The sequence below is a fragment of the Sciurus vulgaris genome, assembly GCF_902686455.1.
Source record: "Sciurus vulgaris genome assembly, chromosome: X".
Taxonomy (NCBI): domain Eukaryota; kingdom Metazoa; phylum Chordata; class Mammalia; order Rodentia; family Sciuridae; genus Sciurus; species Sciurus vulgaris.
Window position 1 is genome coordinate 122,484,516 of NC_136471.1, and position 14,508 is coordinate 122,499,023.

General features: G+C 38.9%; 1 protein-coding gene across 9 annotated transcripts in view; it reads left to right on the forward strand.

The window, feature by feature from the left end:
* MAP7D2 (MAP7 domain containing 2) overlaps nt 1-14,508 on the forward strand; it is a 120,568-nt gene that overhangs the window by 71,733 nt on the left and 34,327 nt on the right. For 2 of the 9 annotated variants that reach the window (XM_079122856.1, XM_079122850.1), the window contains exons 5-9: nt 475-573; nt 2,909-3,019; nt 4,746-4,868; nt 9,869-10,023; nt 12,812-12,939. In XM_079122856.1, coding sequence (XP_078978982.1) covers nt 475-573; nt 2,909-3,019; nt 4,746-4,868; nt 9,869-10,023; nt 12,812-12,939 — 616 coding nt within the window. The remainder of the gene's footprint in view (nt 1-474; nt 574-2,908; nt 3,020-4,745; nt 4,869-9,868; nt 10,024-12,811; nt 12,940-14,508) is intronic. The other 7 variants (XM_079122851.1, XM_079122852.1, XM_079122853.1 and 4 more) reach the window with 7 other exon arrangements.

Below are 14,508 nucleotides of genomic sequence, written 5' to 3' on the forward strand. Positions count from 1 at the left end.
ATTCCAGATGTGACTGGGAAAGGCAGAGCAGGAGTTATCCTCTAAAAAGGACTGGACTTTTTATTTTCACATTATGATTTTTTTGTTGCTCTTTTTATTTTGTTTCAAGGGGACTTATTTCATTATCCAGTTCATACTCATCTTTAAATTTTCAAATGTTTACTTTAATATATGGATTATTAGTAGTCTCAGGATGACTTTTCCCCTCTTTTCCGTGTCATACTATGTTTCAGTGATCTCAGCATTCTATTATGCAGGAGTTGTATACCAGCTCTTTCTGAAAGATGTTTATAATATAGTTTCTTAGTCATATTGTGCTTTTAACCTTTTGGCAGTGATATGCTTTTTTTCTTTTTTGAGAAGTCAACAACACATTTGTTAACTTTTCTAAATTCCTAATTAGAAAATAAAATAAAACAACAAATTGGGACTTTTTTCTTTTACCTCTCTTTGCTCTGATTTTTTGCTGTGTAGGTGAATCAGAAAATACCCCACCCCCTCCTCTAGGTTTAGCAGCCAGCACTCTTCCTCCGGACGCAGGGACCACTGCCACCGCTGCCGAGTCCAGCAACGGTATATCCGAGCATCATCATGCCATAGCGTTTTGTGAAAACTGTTCTGATCACACTCCTCCATTATTGTCTGTCTCAAGCATTTTCACAGTTTATTTCTTAGTCTGACCTTTTATAATTTCTTTCTAGAGATGTGAATGACAATCCCATTTTTCTTTGTTCCTCTGCCATCATGGAGCTGTGCATGCCTTATATCATAGTTTTCTGGAGACATTTCATCCTCAGCTCACTAACTTCTACCTTAAAAATCTTGTCATTATTTGATTTTTTTGTGCATTTAGGTCTTTAACAATTTCATTAGTCGTCTGTTTTAGGCATTAAGTAGTAAGGCATTCAGATCACTTCTGGTGAAAACCTGGAAATCACAGTTCTGAATGGAATACTTGGTCTTGGTGTTAATGTGATGAATACCACAAGTATTTGAAAGGGAGTGCTAGGGAGTTTAATAACACTGAGAATCCAAATAATTAGACAACTTGGTTTTGTGCTTCATTTCATATCTCTGTCTAAAATGCTGTGTTTTGGGGATGTAGCTTAGTGGAAGAGCACTTGCCTAGGATGCAGGATGCCATGGGTTTGATGCCCAGAAAAACAAATAAACAAAAAGATTTCTATTTTGGATACAGACCTGGGAAATTCTTATGGTTTAGATTAACAATGGAACAAGCAAAACTTTGTTCCCATGTAATAAAGACTAGAAATTCAACACATATCTGGTTGATATAAAAAGGATATAATATTCATCAACAATACAGAAGGTTGTGTCGCCAGTAGGAATAAATAGCCTTGGTTTCTGGCATTCATTTAACAATGACTACCCTTGTACCATGGATTTTGCTATATGGAGCTACACTACCTATAGGGTGGGCACTGGCTTTCTCCCACATAAATGGGTACAAGTAGAATAGAATTAGTAACCAAGGTTATCACGAGGGTAAGGTGAATGTGGTACTTGACTTGGGCACACAGTTTAAAGGGGGCTGCCAAAAATCTCAACAATGAAGATAACATCTTAATAGAATATTTTTAAATAAAAATTAACAGAACAGTTCATAGTGAACAAAAACAGAATTTCAAAATATTAGTGTCATGCTAAACTATAGCAAAGCCTGAGGCAAAAGAGAAAATGTACTCCAATATATGTGATTTATGTCATACCTACTTATTTTACTAGAACCTTAAAGTAGTTAAAACACTAAAGTTTGAAAAGTTGAAGTGTTAAAATTCAAAACATCATTGAGGATGGTGGTACATACCTGTAATCCCAGCTACTAAGGAGGCTGAGGCAGGAAAGTCACAAGCTCAAGACCACCCTGTCTCAAAATTGCAAAATAAAAAAGGGCTGGGGCTGTAACTCAATGGTAAAGGGCCTCTGGGTTCAAGCCCTAGAATCCCTAACACATACACAAAATCAAAACATCAGGTTTAAATATTTTATGTATCCCCCAGTCTAAATTTATTATACTTTGACTTCAGCTTAAGTTAATTAAAATTATTTAAGATTGTCATATGGTCAGCATAAATTGTCAGATGTGACTGTTCTCCAGTTTGAAAACAAGATGAGCAGAGGAGTTAGATTTTTAAAATATTATTGATGAGTTTGTGTCCTTTACAACCATGGGTACACATTTTTCCTTTCGCCTCAGGCTCCAATATAGCTTGGCAGGGCACTGCTAAAACCTCTTTGTTGGTTGTAATGATTTAATTTTGAAGCCAGTCTGAAATAATGACTGAAACATGAGAACACCAAACTTAGGGTCATATGTTAAAATCCTAACCGTAAAATATTAAAACAACTACAGAAGAGCCATTTTGACCCATCTTTTAACAAGAAGACGAAGAAAACCAACTACTAAAGGTCATTCTGCTTTAAATACAGCTCCCTAAATTACAGATTACATATTTTTTCAACCTGAGCCACAGGTAACCTTTAGGAAAATTTCAGTTTCAGCACATAGTCTCAATCAGACCGTAGAACATTTCCAGTAGTGATTTGTCTCTGTTCCAGGTTGGTTTTGTTTTCATGCGGTGTGAATATATTTAAAAATCGCTGGATACAGGAAAATTATTTTGGATTAGCATGGCTTTAGTTGAATATTTGAGTGAGGTTGGACATTTGAAATTGAAGAACACAGTGAAGAAATTGCATCCCTGTGGCTGATGTAGACTGGGCATTTCCAGATCAGGATAATGAGATCCCAGGATGATAGAAGCAGAGTTGTGCTGTGCCGCTGTGGCGTAGATGTGTGGATGAGGACAGGAAGGACACTTTGGGATATGTGTTTCTCAGTCTATAGTGGCGTGAATATCAATGTCTTTAATGCGTTTCTCTGCAGCATGTGACAAACTTTCAACATCAACCATGAATTTGCCAAAGCAGATGGAGCCTCCCATGAGTAAACGCCTGTCTTCATCCACCGTGGCAATATCCTATTCCCCAGAACGAGGCAAGTGAACATGTAGACATGGTCTTTCCAGTTTGCTTCTCTCTGGTGTGAGCATCTTAACATTGGCCTTTGTGAGAGCCCCCTCTGAGCCTTTTGCAAATATCGCCATTGTCCTAGTGTGTTGGTCTGAATGTGGGAGCCCCAGGGCCTTGCTAATAAGACTTTGGAAAGTGGCATTGCTCCTTAGAGCCAGGTCGTTATTGAGTAGGGATAGGAATTGATATTCTCCCAGTCTGAAAGACTCCACATTGCATGTAGAAGTTTTAAAAGTACCTGCCTGTCAGTGATGGGATGTGGTTGATTAGCCAGAAAGAGCATAATGAGTCAGTTAGCTGAGAGACTTGCTGTGTGAAAAAATGGGGCTCTGCAGTCTTGCATGGTTTGTAGGTCTGTCCATTTTTTAGATGAAAACAGAAGCACAGAAGTAATATAAAGCCTCTAAAAGAGGAAAAGGGTAGATGGCCTTTACAGGCAGAGCTTTTGAGGTAGGAGATGTGTATAGGCCATATGCTGAATAGATTTGATGCTGTCCCTGTTCTAATCGAAGTTTAGATGAGAGTCATTGCAAGCCTGAATTTATACCTTTCACAGTATGTAGGTTAAAGAATGGAGGGCTCTTCATGTAGTAAATGCATATTTTAAAGCATCATTGAAGGGATGTTAGGTACCAGTGGAGTATTTAGCATGTCAAGTCATCACCAAGGGGTGAACAGGAGAATGTTTGTGACTTGGAAGAGGCCGGTGTGCCTTCCTAGTTGTTCACTGGCATTGACCTTGGCTCCTCTATCCCAGAGGCATAGCATGTGTGTCAGAGCCCCTGTGAGTGTCAGAATCCTGGTAATCTGATGCCATTCATGGGTAAGCACTAGGAACATGGAAGGAATTAAGAGTAGAATGAGAACACACCCACACTTAACTCTACAGCTGTTCCATTAGTGTATTCCATGTTTTCATTAATTCATATGCTTACATATTGATGTTAAATTCATTTTCATATTAACTTGTAAACATAAAAGTTTATTATATATTATTGACAACTGAATTATCTGTGAATTATAAATTGAGAAATTTTAATCCCCCCCAAATTTACTAGTTAATAGGCATCAAAAAAACCTAAGTAATTCTTTGTATCTATTGCCATATTATATATTCTAAAACCATCAAAATATTTTGGTCATTGAACTTTGGATTATGAAGACTTTTATCTTCCAGTAAAGCTGATAATCAGTTGGCCATTAATATTTTTGTGCTTCTCATTCACTTTTGGCCCTTATTTATATGTAAAAAGTATGAAAGGATCTATATTTATGGGATGACATATTTCATTTAAAAAATCAGTGTGTTGTGAACTATTTCTTAACAGAGGACCTAAGTAGGTGTAGTTTTTTTCAGTGTTAGATCTAGTCTATGAGTAAGAGTCCATATGAACATCTTGGGAGGTGGGCTAACATTCTTTGAGTGATGCAGGTCACTGTAATGTAATAGCATGTCATATGAATTCTGGTGCCCCAAGAGAATTAACGCACTCTCCCAAACTCTAAATAACGCTTCGTTTGTTTGATTTTATTGTGAAGAACTCCAAAACCATTCATTGTTAGAATATTTTTATTTCCCACATTTGTTCTGCCACCTAAAATTAATTCACATCATGCACTGTCATTTAAACATTCTATTTTGTTTTATTTTAATTTGCTTTTTAAATTTTTCATTTGATTCCATCCCTCAGCTCATCGCATGCACCTTAGTCCCATGGAAACCTTTCTTGTTATGCGACTGTTGACACCCACACAGGCTTCTTTAGCCAGAAGCAGAAGTGCACTCATGTTCTCTGAGCAGGCCAATGACTCAGGTAAAAGAGGCCACATTAGTGACATAGAGGAAAATGTCCAAAGCAATGTTGGTCAGCCTGGGATTTTTATTCCTAAATTTTTGTATTTTACTTCCCGTTTGCTGACTTCATGAAGTATCTTCAGTGATTAACAACATTTTTTACCCACCAGTGTTTTGCTGTTGCTACGTTTAAGTGCCACAGAGGTAAGTTATTTTGACTGAGGGCATGTACATTAGGAAAAAAACCTTGGCGAGCTATGGAGGTTAGTTGACTTTTCTTAGGAGGTGGTTTGGCAAAGTAGCCTATAGATAAGAGTCTCTGGCATGCCATAGCCAGCTGTATCATTCACTACCTTTTACCATTTTGGGTAAGTTCTTTAAGCCTCAGTTTGCATATCAATAAAATGGAGTTATTTTCAATTGTCATGAGGATAATTGCCATTAAATGAGGTAAAGGTGTGAATAAGATACCACAAATGTCTTAGAGCATCACTATTCAAAAGGACCAGCAGTAGCAGCATCACTTAGGAGCTATATAGGAAGGCCAACTCTCAAGCCCCACCTGACCTGCACATTAAAGTCCGACAAACACTGGATTGGACCCTCAAAGACCTTTTTCTACCAAATCAAATCATCATGTCAAGATTAATGAGGACTGGCACTCTCTTTGTAAATGAGCAATGCTGTATCCACATGAGGTCAGGTCTGGTCTCTATTCTGAAGATAGAGTGTATTTAGTGAAATAACACATTATATAAGCCTCCACCAATTTGTAGCTGCTTATGAATAGTTAATACTATTTCTTTAAAGTAAATACAAAGATAGCCAATGAGCACTTGACAACAGCACTATTCATTAGAGAAATGCAAATCAAAACCATAGTGAGGTACCACTTCACCTCCACTAGTACACCTAAAACCTTTTAAAAAGAAAAAAAATAACAAGTGCTGGGAAGGTATGGAGACACTGGACCCCGAACACATTGCAGGTGAAAAATAATGCAGCAATGTGGAAGACATCCTGGAAGGTCCTCAAAAAATTAAGCATAGTTAACATATGACTTAGCAATTCCACTCCTAGGTATAAAGCCAAGGAAATGAAAAACATTCGAACAAAAACTTGTACACAAATGTTCTTAGAAGCATCATTCACAGTAGCCACAAAGTGGAAATAGCTCAAATGTCCCACAATGAGTAGATAAAACAAAATATGGCTTCCAATCTGTACAGTAGAATATTATTCAACTATAAAAAGGAATGGCATACCGATAGATGCTACAAGATGGATGAACCTTGAAAATATTATGCTAAGTGAAATAAAGCAATCACAAGAGGCCATAAATTATATGACCAAAATAGGCAAATCCATAGAGTCAGAAAGTGGACTAATGGTTATCAGAGACTAGGGGAAGGAAGAAAAGGGAGTAACCACTTAATGGACAAAGGGTTTCTTTTGGAGGTCTTGAAAATGTTTTGGAATTACACTGTGGTTGTGGTTGCATGGCCTTGTAAATATTCTGAAAACCATGGATACTTTTTAAAGGGGATTTTTATATTCTATCTCAAATTAACAACCCTTAGTCTGTATAAAATTATCCCCATTTTGAGAGTAAAGAATGTTTCATGGGTCCCTAAGACTAACCCCAGGATCAGTGATTTGCTAGGAGGGCTCAGAAGACTCAGCATCTAGGCACACTCACCTCTGACTTACTACAGTGAAAGGATACACAACAAATTCAGCAAAGGGGGAAAGGTGCATGTGATAAAACCCAGGGAAGACAAGGTGCAAGTTTCCAGAGTGCTCTCCAGTAGAGTCATTCAGGGTGCATCTTTCCCAGCAGTGAGTTGTTAAACGAAATGTTGCCAACCAGGAAAACTTGTTAGAGATTCAGTGCTTAGAATTTTTACTGAGGAATGATCATGTACATCCCTTGCCCAGCATATACCCGAATTACACACTTCCAGTATAAAAGCAGTGTTTTATACCATATTGTTTTTACAAACAGTTTAGGCACAGCAGGTCACTCAATAGTTAATGGAGGGAACCCTGCTGAAATCTAAGTTCCCAGATGCTGGCCAAGGGCCAGTCTTGTAAGTAGGCCCTTCCAAGGACAGCACTCAGGTCTGCTATGTTAACTCTTTTCTGCACAGTCCACTCCCTTGACCCATTACCAGGGTGTCTTTATAGAAAAATTACCAGTAGGTTCTAACAGCAGTATGGTAGATCTCATTTGTGCCATTTAAAGGTCCAGGACTTAACAGTTCAAGAAAATCTTAGGCAGCCAGGCACTTTCTTCATCTGCTTCTTATGAATCTTTTTTTACCTGGCCCAAGCACAGCTCTGACCAGTAAGTTGAATCTGACCTGAATACCTTCCAGTGATGAGTGTGGAGATAGTCATGGCACACACATAAGAAATACAGTCTAGGGCTCACATGATCTGGAGACAGCCCCCAATGTGACCTCCTATCATGGTTCCTCTTGCCCCAGTCTAGTGCAGGTAATTCCATTTAATCTGTGGTTCCATAGGGGTTTCCTGAGTCTTTCAGTCTCAGAGCAACTCTAAGGGACACTAGTTTTTCTGCCTGGTGAATATGGCTGGTATCTGAAGGTGTTTTGCAGGGAATATGTAGGAACTGGCCCAGTCCTCCTGTCATATGTTACCTAGGCTCAGCAGTTAGTGCTTGTAGCAACTCACAAAGGAAGCATGGGATGTTTTCTTTCTACCAGAAGGGAGAGCTTCCAGAAGCAGTTCTAGTAAACAAAGGTCACAAATGTCTTTGTGATATTGTCCCCTATTGCCACCCAGTTGCTGGTTTTTGTTGTTTTTCTTCATGTCCCTCCCATTCAGCAATCAAAATGTTATATTTTCTTAATCATCCCCTACTCTCACTGAAATATGTCAAAGAAAAGACAAGCATTTTTATTAAAAAAAAGTCATTTTTATCCAACTTAATCAGAAAGACACAACGTGTCTATGTATTAGTTGGGACAATAATTCTAAGTTTTCAAAAAATTTCAAAATCCCATTCTTTTTGTCCTGGTCATTTATCCAGTGATCAGTCTAAAAATGCCCTTTCCCAGGACAGCTGCACTTAACAAATTGCTTTATCGAGGTACATGTACTTGGAGAAAGGTGAGGAAAGTAGATTTGGGCTCTCAGTCCATTGTTATTAAGTATAGCTTCTTTGGAAAATCAAACTCAGGAAAATAGCAATGACACATCCCTAGAGAAAATGGAGTTCAGTTTTTCAGTGGTGAGTAAAAAGGGTTACATTGCCAGTGTTTCTCAACCTGTAGCTTTTACAAGGTCACAAGGTAGAAATGCACTCAGGCTCTGCTTCAGAAATATAAAACCTAGAGATTGGGGTTGTGGCTCAGTGGTGGAGTGCTTGCCTGGCATGTGTGAGGCACTGGGTTTGATCCTCAGCACCACATTAAAAAAATAAATAAATAAAATAAAGGTATTACATCCATCTACAACTAAAAAATATTTTTTTTAAAAAAAATACAAAACTGAGGAGCAGCTTGCTTTTGGATGGTCCCTCAGAGAACAGGCCCTGTTCTGTGGGCACTTGTATGTAACCCAGGTGGTCCATCAGTATCCAGGATGTTTTCACACTGTAGGACCCCACCACAAAGTGGTATTCTGTATTTGTACCAGTCCCTAATTTGAGTAATTTATATGCAGTGCTGAGAACCAAACCCAGTGCTTCACACATACTAGGCAAGTACTCTACCACTGAGCCACAACCCAGCCCCCTAATTGAGTCTTAAAATGCCAAAGTATCTCTTTGTTTGGAAATTCTCTTTTCATGTCTCCCTTTTTACCAGAGTCTCCATTAAACAAAATTTTAATAAAAAATCACAATCTGGAGCTCTGTGTTCTGATTCCACTATACTCAGAGTTTAAGTTCCAGCCAACCCACTGACGATAAAAGCAAGAAAGTTGTTTCCTAATTCTACTTGGGGGAGAAAATAAAAACCAAAGGCATTATCTGGGCTGTACTTTTTTCCCTTACTTTAGCTAGCACAACTAGAAACAGGGGATCCGTTGAGCCAACTCTTTTGGAGTTACAACAGTCACTTTCAAATTTCATAGGCAACTTGGCTGCTGTTTATACCATGGGTAACTCCATAGCTTCCCAGGCACCAGATACTTCATCCTTTGCCCCTTTTTCCCAGTGAATCAGGGTCATTGTAGTGATACCAGTTGTGTGTGCGTCCTTGATACCACACCTTGGTTTGATGATTCACCAGGAGAACTCAGAGGACTCAGCATAGTTACACTTGATTATAATTAATTATAACAGGATACAGTGAAATTAGCAAAGGGAGGTGGTGCATGGGGAAGAGTCCAGAGCAAACCAGGTACAAGTTTCCAAGGCTCCTTTCTTAGTAGAGTCACACAGGATGTGCTTAATTCTCCCAGTAATGAGTTGTGGCAACTCATTTAAAATTTTACTGAGGAAGCTCTATAGAGACTCAGTGCACAGGGCTTTTACTGGGGGCTGGTCATGCAGGCACCCCCTGCTAGACACATACCCAAGTTCCAAACACCCAGAATGTATTATTTGTACAAACAACCTAGAGTACACCAGTTAATGAGTACACCAGTTAATGGCAGGGACCTTCTTGAAATCTAAATTCCTAGATGCTGGCCAAGGTCAAACTTGTAAGCCGACCCTTCCAAGGATAGCAGTCAGGCCTGCTATGTTAATTTTCCTGCATAAGGAAGTTAAGATTTAGAGAGGTTGAGTAGCCTACCCAAGGTGATCAAGCTATTAGGTGGCAATGTTAAGTCTGGATAACTCCAAAGTGTAGATTTTTATTTCCCTGAAATGAATTTGACTCTTGAGTCTGTGACTCTTTTAAAGGCGGGAAAAGTATTATACTTTGAGAATGTGGATTGCCCATGTTACATTTTAATAGATATATGGTGTTCTTCCATACTTCCTCTCTCCCTGCTTTTTCCATCTGTACTCCTTGTCTTTCTGGCTGTTATACTGTAACTCTCTAGTATTCCATGCCTGTCCTCGTGTAGCTCCTGTTGGCCCTCTTAAATCTTCGTACAAGTCTTCTCCTACCCGAACCACCGAGAGGAAGAAGGCTACATCTACATCTGGTGTAGGTGATGCTGGAAAAGGATCCTCAGCAGGAGCAGAGGCCTCTGTGGTAGGTTTAAACCCACTCACTCTTTGATCCTTCTGGAATGTGGTTTATCTGACAGCGTGATTATTTCCTTCACTTGACCTAGGTTCTCTGTTTCTGTTGGTCTCCAGGGACTGCTCAAGAGGTAGTTGGTTTAAAATTTTACCCAGGCTTTAAAAACTGTTCAACTTTTTTCACTCTCCTAAATCTTAGTGCCTTGTTGCAAATTCCTAATATCTGTGTTATAGCCTGCCCTCCAAAGGACAGGAATCAGACACTGCAAGTGTCTTCTTAAAGGATATATGATTCTGGACTAGTCTTACCTCTACAGATAATTAGAACCGAAGTTCTAGGTCAAACTTCGCCTTGAGAAGTAGCCTTTAAATATTTTTAAAATATTTTTTATATCATACTGACACCATCAATAAAATAAATGTTGATCAGGTACTCCCAATTTTGTGTACTTATTTAAAAATCATATATTCCATACTACTTAAGTTTCATTTCATTTGCTGCATAACACATTACTCCAAACCTTGGCAGCTTAAAATAATATTTCTTTTCTCATGGGTTTTTTGTATCAATAATTGAGAGTGGCCTGGTACTACTCTCAATTAAGAGTATTAAGATGCTGACCTTTAATAAGAGTAGTAAAGATGCTGGCCCGGACTGTGTCATCTGAGAGCTTGGCTAGGACTCTGTATTTTCCCCCCCTGATACTTGGAATTGAACCTAGGGGCACTCTACCACTGAGCTCCATCCCCAGCCCTTTTTGTTTTTTATTCTGAGAAAGGGTTTTCCTAAATTACCAAAGTTGGCCTCAATTTTGTCATCCTCCTACCACAGTCTCCAGAGTTGCTGGGATTATAGATGTGCATCATTGCACCTGGCCTTGACTGGGCCTCTTCTGAGATGTTCATCACATGACTGTGGGAAGGAGGCCTTAGTTCCTCACTGAATGGGCTTCTCCATAAAGCTGCTTAATTGTCCAAATAACATGGCAGCTGGCATCTCCCAGAGTAAGTGATCTAAGAATGCAAAAGAAGGAAGCTCTAGTTATTGCCTTTTATGCTCAATTTGTCACTTCTGCCATAGACTCTTCATTTCCAGCAAGTCACTAAGAGTAACCCAAACTCAAGGGGAAGGGAATTAAGCTTCACCTGCTCCATTATTTGAAAGAGTGTCAAATAATGCGTGGGCTTATGCAAAAACCACCACATACTCACTATTGGACATTTTTTTTTTTTTTTGCAGTGCTAAGTATGCAACCCAGGGACTCACCCATGCTAGGCAAGCACTCTACTGAGCTATATCCCCAACCTTGTTGGGCATTTTATAATAACATATTTTCTTTTCAAATTTATCATGGCCCTGGGATTCTTTTTTAAAACTTTCAATGTACAAATTTCATTTAACAAAAGTAACAGGTAATGACAAACAGGCACTTACATTAAGAGAAAAAGTGACTTAGAAGAAATTTTATCTTAAATACCTCATAATAACATAAAGGCAGTTGCATTTAACTGAGCTCTGTTGCTGTGAATAATATACTTAATGCACAGGTATGGATGAATGATTGTACATTTTTCAAGTATTCACTGAATACTACCTTATATACACATATACATTAAATTTGTGGAAGATTTAATTGATGATCCCAGATATATTTCATTTTGTTACTCTTTTGGAAGAGATCATCTAAAAAGAAGAATATGTGGTTCTGGTTCATGAATCATGTCATGAGTCCAGCCTAGACTTTGTTGGACACCAGGTCTCCTCCACTCCTCTTCAGACATTAGATCTGATTTTTGGAAAGTTCTGTGGGTAACATGACATGCCAGTACTCATAGTGCTCATCAAAATATTTGTTGGAGCAGTAGATCTGCTTATGGGTTATACTGCCAGCAAACAACAGGACAGAAATTATGGGGAAACCAAAGAGAGTGCAAGGAGTGCAGGAAACAGAATGCATGTCCTGTGCTGGCCATACAGCCCGTGTCATAGAGTGCCTGACTCTCATGCTGGAGGCCCAGGTTCAAGTCCCCAGCACTCTGGTATTATGCAAATACCAAACAAACAAGCGAACCCAGAATGCATGTCCTTCCATTTTAAGCCAGGGCAACAACTCAACTGAAACTAACCATGGTCCTGAGAGTCTTAAAAGAGAAGTGAATGTTTCTAATTTTTAGATGCTGTAGGATAAATTGTTGTGGAAGGGGGCTAACATTTGTGGACGTGGAGGCCAAGTGAGGACTTGTTACAGAAAAATGTAATAGGGAGAGAAGGGAACTAATCCTTATGAAGCATTTTTTGCTGACCAGACACTTATGTGCATTTCTTTCTCCATTCTGCTGAAAGGGATGAAGGGGAAGATACAAAGGAATAGATGTGTTGCATTCTGCATTATGCTATATATGCTCTTGGGGTCTGTAGTTCACTGTCTTGGATGTTATAACCGCATTCTTACTCACATGTAATTTTTTCATAGTAAGCATACTTTCTTTATACTCTTTCCCAGTTCCTGTGTGTCCAGGACCATAATATGTATCTGTTGTTATTTCTTGGTAAAAGAACAAGAAGGGGGAAATCTGCATGTTGAGACTGAAAGCTATTATTATTTTTACTGGGTGATCTAAATGTGATGACCTCGTGGTATCTCTATGCAAGATTCCTGTCCTGTCCTGTTACATTATAGCTTTGAATTGATCTCTCTTAAAGAAAACTATATATCATTTCCATTTGAGGTAGTTTCAGCAATTATAGAAGTAGTACCAGTCATGAGCTGTGGCTGTCTTACTCTCGGTCCGTACAGGTGGAGAAGGTGAAGAGAGGACAGCGAGTGACAACTTCCATCCCTGCTGGGGGCCTCGGGTCCCCACTGAGAAGATGCGAGCTTCCCACAGGCCTTCCTAAGAGATCATCTTCTCCTGTGCTGTCCAAGTAAGCACCTCTCCCCTTTACCGGACAGTCTGACGATTGAGAGCCATTTGGATGGGCTTGATGCTATCTAACATTATAGCTCCTGTTCCCTTATGAGGCATGGCCAGCCAGAAGGGTTGAGCAAAAGAAATGCTGGTCTTTGAACTACCTGCCTTGACTCCATTTATCTTCTGGTTATATGGTGGGCCATTAAGAGGTTTCTTGCCTGGTAAATAAATACAGGAATCTTAGTTGCCAAGATGAAGCATTCAGCATTTTCTCCTTAAGGTATTAAATTCCATTCTGCTTTACTGATGTTCTTTTCTTTTGGACTGCATCTGGATTGAAATGATTACATTGTGCCTAGGTACCTACTGGCCTTCCTCTACCCTCCCCATCTTATTGTCTGCTTAACATACAATAATAACTCGTTAGCTGTGATCAGCAACTTTTTTAATAAAACAATTTTTGTTAGAAATTGGATAAACTCACCAGTGAAAACATGTAACTGAAAAACAAATTTATAATATATCTGTGACCACTGTTTTAAGTCTTTGAAGTATTTTACCAATAGTAACTAACAAGAGTGACTCATCAAATAACTCATTACAGGAGTACAGTGGAAATATCTTCAGTAGTAGTGAGAAAGAGAAATGTGATTTAATTTGGGAAAACAGGAAAGTTTTATTTTTTTGTTTCTGTTTGTTTGCTTGCTTGGGTTTTTTTTGTTATTGACTTTTGTTTTGGGGTTTTTTTTGTTTGTTTGGTTTTTTTGGTACTGGAATTGAACCCAGGGGTACTATATCACTGAGCTATATCACCAGTTCTCTATATTTTTATTTTGAGATAGTCTCTCTAAGTTGCTGGGGCTGGCCTTGAACTTGAGAACCACCTGCCTCAGCCTTCCAAGTTGCTGGGGATAAATAAGGTGTGCGCCACCATGCCTGGTTAGGAAAGTTTTTTTTTTTTTTTTTCTTTAATTTTTTTTTATTGTAAACAAATGGGATACATGTTGTTTGTCTGTTTGTACATGGGTTAAAGGCATACCATTTGTATAATCATAAATTTACATGTGGTAATGTTGTTTAATTCATTCTATTATTTTTTCCCTTCTCCCCCACCCCTCCCACCCTTCTTTTCCCTCTAAACAGTCCTTTCTTCCTCCATTCTTGTCCCCCTCCCTAACTCTAACCCTAACACTAACTCCCCCCACCCTCCCCCTTATGTGTCATCATCCACTTATCAGCGAGATCATTCGTCCTTTAGTTTTTTGAGATTGGCTTATCTCACTTAGCATGATGGTCTCCAATTTCATCCATTTGCCTGCAAATGCCATAATTTTATCATTCTTTATGGCAGAGTAATATTCCATAGTATATATATACCACAGTTTCTTTATCCACTCATCAATTGAAGGGCATCTAGGTTAGTTCCACAATCTGGCTATTGTGAATTGAGCAGCTATGAACATTGATGTGGCTGTATCTCTGTAGTATGCTGATTTTAAGTCCTTTGGGTATAGGCCAAGGAGTGGGATAGCTGGGTCAAATGGTGGTTCCATTCCAGGTTTTCTAAGGAATCTCCACACTG